At 37.6% G+C, this 6,005-nt stretch overlaps 2 protein-coding genes across 5 annotated transcripts; both read right to left on the bottom strand.

Moving 5' to 3' along the window:
- Nucleotides 1-103: 103 nt before the first annotated feature.
- LOC129579610 (uncharacterized) lies at nucleotides 104-3,316 on the bottom strand. 4 transcript variants are annotated; one of them, XM_055469766.1, is made up of 10 exons: nucleotides 3,067-3,316; nucleotides 2,043-2,316; nucleotides 1,793-1,984; nucleotides 1,646-1,732; nucleotides 1,279-1,486; nucleotides 1,051-1,198; nucleotides 743-973; nucleotides 611-641; nucleotides 345-487; nucleotides 104-241 (listed from the first exon to the last, which is right to left on the bottom strand). In XM_055469766.1, the coding sequence occupies exons 2-6, from the start codon at nucleotides 2,312-2,314 to the stop codon at nucleotides 1,172-1,174; spliced, it is 786 nt and encodes a 261-aa protein (XP_055325741.1). In that variant the 5' UTR covers nucleotides 2,315-2,316; nucleotides 3,067-3,316; the 3' UTR covers nucleotides 104-241; nucleotides 345-487; nucleotides 611-641; nucleotides 743-973; nucleotides 1,051-1,171. The 4 variants fall into 4 exon arrangements, with proteins under 4 accessions (XP_055325741.1, XP_055325740.1, XP_055325739.1 ...); XM_055469765.1 differs by having other exon boundaries at nucleotides 611-638; XM_055469764.1 differs by having other exon boundaries at nucleotides 104-487.
- A 147-nt stretch (nucleotides 3,317-3,463) lies between these two features.
- Nucleotides 3,464-5,716, bottom strand: LOC129579609 (THO complex subunit 5 homolog; the record flags this gene model as incomplete). Its single annotated transcript, XM_055469762.1, is given in 6 exon segments — nucleotides 3,464-3,835; nucleotides 3,913-4,458; nucleotides 4,573-4,663; nucleotides 4,742-4,863; nucleotides 4,996-5,103; nucleotides 5,219-5,716. Coding segments are annotated over 6 exon segments (1,614 nt in total), but the record flags the coding sequence as incomplete, so codon positions are not given.
- Between the last annotated feature and the right edge of the window lie 289 nt (nucleotides 5,717-6,005).

The following is a 6,005-nucleotide window of genomic DNA, read 5'->3' as shown; positions in this document are numbered from 1 at the left end:
AGAGTTGCTTTTTACGAGAGTCTACTGTAGTTGTCAACATCACGCTGGGCTCATTAGCTCATATGCATTGAATTTGTTCAAAAAGAAGAATAAAACACAAAAATTTCCGCTACTCTCAAACCACTTTTCTTTTATTGCGTAAATTCATTAAGTTTTCCATGTTTGTTGTCCATAAAATGGAGCATGCACATTACGGCACCCGTTTCAAAATGCTATTAAGTAGTAGAAATGCGCAGTTATTCTGTGCGATGTGATAAAAATTAGAGAGAAAAAAAAATAAAAAAATGTTATTCGAATATAATCGGTCATGGCTTATTTCAAATAATCATCAAGCAACTCCTGACCAAGAATTTCTAATGACTGATATAATTGAGGATTAGAAACGACGGACGCTGGCTGCCCAGACGGATGAGTCGGTGCATTATTCATCATTTGATGTATACCGACCGATGTGTTAACCGTTGGTTGTCGTGCGCCTTGTTGGTGACTGTATCAAAAATACCAAGCAAACATTTAGTCGATTTGAACAATAAACGAATGATGATATTTAAAAAAACAGAACAAGCGACTGTCGACAATTGTGGCAAATAAAATGGTTTTATTTCAATACCTGTAATAGGACATGTTTGATTGATCAGCTGCTGAAATGAAGATAGGAAAGAAGTTTTGATGAATGAATGAATGAAAAAACAGCTGACAAGCTGGTGAGTCTCTTGTGAAGCTGACCGCTTCTTATTCTCACCTGAATGTGCGTTCGGGAGATAGTCCGAATGGGAATGTGTGGGGTGGGCTGATACATTCGACACGAATTGAGGTTGAGGTGCCAAATATGCAGTTTTTTTATGTGTTTGCGTTGGTTTTTGGGACATCACATTCATGTGCTGTTGGATTTGCACTTGAGGTGGTTTTTGACATTGATGCATGGATTGACCTACTAATGCTTGCTGATTAGGAAGAGTCGCTCCGGATGATGCTACAACAAATTAGACAAGAAAAATCGCCAAATTTAATGTCAATTCCAGAACTAAACATACCGCCAAAAGCACTCACCAAATACGCTGGATGGACTCGTTGTTGGCAAATTACTTCCGGAATTTTGTTGGTCAGATATTTGATTATCGGGCTGCAAACTAAGTGGATCACTGGAGCAGGGTTTGTCTTGGTCGGACTGTTACTGTAGATTCTCTTCCTGAGGTTGCTGTAACGAATTTGTCACTTTCATTCAAAATTCTCTTTGTTTTTGTATGTGTAGAATTGATTTCAAAATATAACAACTACCACTTGACCATGCATCGATCCGACATTCGAGCATTTCATGTCGGCAACCCGATTTGAATCCTTCTTCGGGCTTGGATTCGTAGCACTAGCGTTTTCCAATTGCTCGTCATCATCACGATGTTGATTCTGAGATTCCGAAACAGTTCGTTGCCTTTCACTTTCGCCGGAAGTTCCAGCACCAGTTTTATCAAAACGTGACACATCCTCCCTGAAATCAAAAACGCCATAGCACCACACTCATATATCACTCAATGAAACAGCGGACTGGTCGGCACACTCGTGGATTTAGCATTTCACGGTGCCGACAAGTCTGCTGCTTCATTGAGCATAGATTAATCACGATTAAGCAACACAAATATTCACTTACTTCAATATATTGATGCTCTCTATGTAATTTTCGCATCTTCCTTTCAAATCTTCCAATTTTGGTATCAAAGATTTCTGGGTAGGTTCTCTGCAGAACAAGGAACGAATTGAAAACATCGTTCAATTATTTATTTTACAATCTACTCACCTTGAACAAAACTCGAAACGAGATATTAAGGCAATGACAGATGTATGGAAATGCTTGAGTAATTCATCGAGCGAACATTCTGCATAATTAACCTCATTTGGTGTTTGGTCTAGTGATGACGGTCCTTTCTGTGGTGATTTTGCATTTTTAAAATATACTTTGGCCTGTGCCAGCTTAGTCGCTATCGTTCCACTAATAAAAGAGGAAGAGGATTAGATCGGGCTTTTTGAGTTTTCACACAATAAAATACCTCACTGACGTGAATCTTTTGATCGCATCATTCAAATTATTAATCACTTTTTGGATATCTTCACTTGCCGGTCGTTTTGAATAAAATGAACAGTAACGAATTTTCAATTCATCGTAGATTTTCTCGAATATGTGTTGTCTTGCGAGTGTCGGTGATTTCGCCGTTTTTTTTCTAGGTATTTGGCATCCCGAATCACTCGCACCAGAAACTCTTTTGTTGCTTTTAAACCCACTTGATGAGTTGTTACTTGTACTCTCACTTTTATCACTCATTTCTGAAAGAAGGCGGAAAAATTCCAAAATAATATTCGCACAAATTTGTTGGCGTTGGTGCGTTGTAAATACAACATAAAAATGACGTTCATTTGACGACATCTGTAAAAGCATCATAGACATTGCTAGTGAAAATAAGTCGTGATATTTTAACGAATGTCACTGAACCAAATTTGAAATAATGGTGCGTTCACACCACACACTTGACTGCTATTCTGTGTGTTTGATTTTGAAAATCAAATGATATATTCGGGCATCGGCGAATTCCGAATGAAATCTTAATACATTTTTTTTTAAATATTTTACAGTTTATGCAATCAAACTAATGCTGGTTTTCATAATTAATGAAACAAAATCAGTGTTCGTTCAGTGGACGGTTAAATGTCTATGGAATGAATATGAGACGCCGTCGCAATGCATGACATTAGTCAATGCACGGTTCAATCCGTCAACGAATTCTAAATTTGAGCATTCCAAATTTACTGAATGTGAAAGAAACAATATTCGTGCATTGCAAGACCAATATCAACCTTTTTTTTCGGTATCTCTCATTAAACATCTCAAGCTGAATTCTTCGTTTAGTTTTTTTTCGTTTTACAAAACAAAAACAAACGTCGACAAGAGCAAAAAAAGAGAAAAAAAAAAAAACAATCTACGTCATTGGTCGATGTTTACTGTGAGACGATCTCGGATTGCAAGCAAACCAATACACAACGACGTCTATTTTCGACAATACTTGCTAAAAATCTCACCTGAAAATTGCTTCGAATGTACACGCTATGGAATTAAAGATTTCGGTAGTAAATGCATACGAACAACAACAACAAAAATCACGATAAATAAATACGATGCACCCGTGTGTACTGCTGCAGTCCGCGGAATTTCGAACAGCAAATATGCGTGTTGACTTTACTTAGGGTACGAGATACACACATACACATTGGCTTTGTGTTTCGGTGAACTGCACTGTCACGAGTTTTATGACATATGACAACACCAACTCACATATGCGACAACACTGACCTTTCGCTTTTACAAAACCAGATTTTTTTTTGTTTCTCTGTTCAAACGATTATCGTCATCCGTTTAGATTAGATTAAAACTAGTTTTTTTTTTAAACAAAAACTAACAAAATAAAAATGCAATTCATTTTTGTATGTTTTATTTGTTTTCTCGAATTTTTCAATAAAATAATGCCTTCGATATATAATGAAGAGCGATAGATGCATCAATCGTTGAGAAAAAAAGGATGTTATTTGTCTTTCATTCATTTTAGATTTGAGTATAGATGACTGAACCACCGTTCTGGATGAATTTGTATGGACGAGAGCGTGTGCGACCGCGGAATACTTTCAAGAATGTTTTCTCAGCTTTGATCTCATTCGCTGTCGATGACAATCGTATTGATTCCGTCTCAAGAAAAATGTCTAACGATGACATGGCCCGTTTCAATTGCAATATCAACACATTTGACACATTCTTCTTGAACGATTCAATGGAATTGATCCAATATTCCATCTCCTGTGAAGTCAAAAGCAAATCACATTTAAAAAATCAATAAAGAAGAAAGGGAAAAATTGATCATGGCTTGTACCGACCTTAATGTCATTGCTGTTCGATGGATGTAATCGAGATCCATTCAGATTTAGTGTAATGGCCCAGATGGGACATTCAATGGGGAAATTTGGCGAAACACTGACAAAACATTCCATTTTGGCAGAACTGCGTATCAAAACGGCATGATACAATAAATGATTTGTGGTAACCAAATTCTCGTCGATAAAACGGCTTGTGGCCAGCGCACGTTCGGAGTATTCGATGAATGTGATGGGTGACCATTGTGCTAAAATGCAAGATGGTGAACTGGAACCGGCACTTTTCGACCCATTTCCATAGAATTGCTGCTCCAATTGCAACACTTGTCGATATAGTTGATATCGTGCCTTCAAACGGACATGCATTTTGTCAACAATCACCGGCACAGTCTCTTGTGTGAGCTCATTGTTCGACAAGCTGGACACTGCCTTTGAACTGATTATGAAATTCAAACCACACATATTTTGCGCCCAAGTGAACGGTTTACCAAGTTGATGTTCACCTAATTTCATGAAAAACGCAGCCGGATCCAAGGAAAAGTGATGCAACTGAAAATTTCGGAGAAATTGAATTTTTTCAAATGTTGTTTTTTTTTTGATGATATTAAACTAATGAATAAGATCTAGAATCATCGAAACAAGCATTTAACTTGGGCTACATACTGTGTATTTAGTTTTTGGATGAAGCACTTCATTTTCATCGTTTTCATTTGCCACTAAACAGTTGAGGATTTTCGTTGGATCCAATACATCTCTGAAGTACATTATCACATGGTTATTTATTTTTGTTTATTTCAATTGGAGATCGAATTTAAAATCATTTTAGTATTACCTGGCAGCAATTCCTTCTGTTTCAAAATCAACCAATTTCGTTTGTACCGTGACAAAGCGCAACGCCGTAAGGTAATACAATGTAATTGATAAGGATGGTCCATTTGGAGCAACGACCGGCAACTGCAAATGAAATGTGTTCAAAAATGTGATGAAAAATTTTCTCTTTTTCACATGGACGCATAAGCGATAATCAAGAGGGATCTAAATCAACGTTTCATATATTCAAAAGTATCTTTACTAATCACAACTTACTTTGAACGTGATCGATAAAGGATGTGGCTTGTACACATTGACTTGCTCTGTTGTCACGGTGCTCAATTGACGTCGATGGTGGTGTTTCTTTGAAGAGCGTTGTCTATCCTATTTTTAAAAAAGACGAAAAATGAATTAATTTCATCTCAACACTTGGATCAAATGACATTTAGTAGTATCATCTGCCCGAAAAGAATCAAAATCATAAAAAAAAATTCCTTACATTTTCTTGATCATCGTCATCGTCGCCAGCGTCGTCCGATTCATCGCCGGTCTTTTTATCTTCGTTGTGGACTTTATCAGTATTTTCCAGTTCCTTTGCCTCATCTTCATCACCAATGATGCGCGTATCGATGAGTTTCTTGCTGATCTCGGCGTAGGCACTCAAATTAACATAGGCCACGTACAATGGACGCGGCAACAACCGAGCCGTATGCTGAACGGCCCAATCTTTTTCGACATTAATTTCGAGTGCATCTTGCAATGGTCGTGTCGATTTGAGCAGTTGATCCAAGCACGGCATAAGTGATTGTAGCCGATTTGTTTTGGATTCAATTTCACGGGCAACACTTTCCTTAGCCGTCTGCAGTGTTTTGCACATGGTGGCCAATTCTTTGCGCTGATGTAATTCCCATTCGAGTCGTGCCAAACGCCGAACATGTTCATCGTTTTGTGTTTTCTCCGGTCTGGATATTGTTTCGGGTGCTTCTTCATAGAATTTCTTCAAATATCGCTGGTTTATACGTTACCAAATGTATTACAGTAGACTCTAGTAGTAGGAAAAAGCAATTAGAATGTATACGAGGAAGTTGCAATTTCTGAAAAGACGAATTTTCTGGGATGTTTCAAAAAACCTCGTTTATTTAGCATTTCTTAGTAGATTGTTTGAGTTAAATTCCGAAAATTTGCACGTCTTGAAGTCGCACAAAATCGGTTGCTTTTCCTGAACAATTGCGTTTTGTGAGAGTTGCTTTTTACGAGAGTCTACTGTAGTTGTCAACATCACGCTG

The sequence above is a fragment of the Sitodiplosis mosellana genome, unplaced genomic scaffold (assembly GCF_009176505.1).
Source record: "Sitodiplosis mosellana isolate CC-2019 unplaced genomic scaffold, AAFC_SMos_1.0 Smas_scaffold_6283, whole genome shotgun sequence".
Taxonomy (NCBI): domain Eukaryota; kingdom Metazoa; phylum Arthropoda; class Insecta; order Diptera; family Cecidomyiidae; genus Sitodiplosis; species Sitodiplosis mosellana.
The sequence above is the reverse complement of the archived record's forward strand: the minus strand, read 5'-3'. Positions and strand labels throughout refer to the sequence as shown.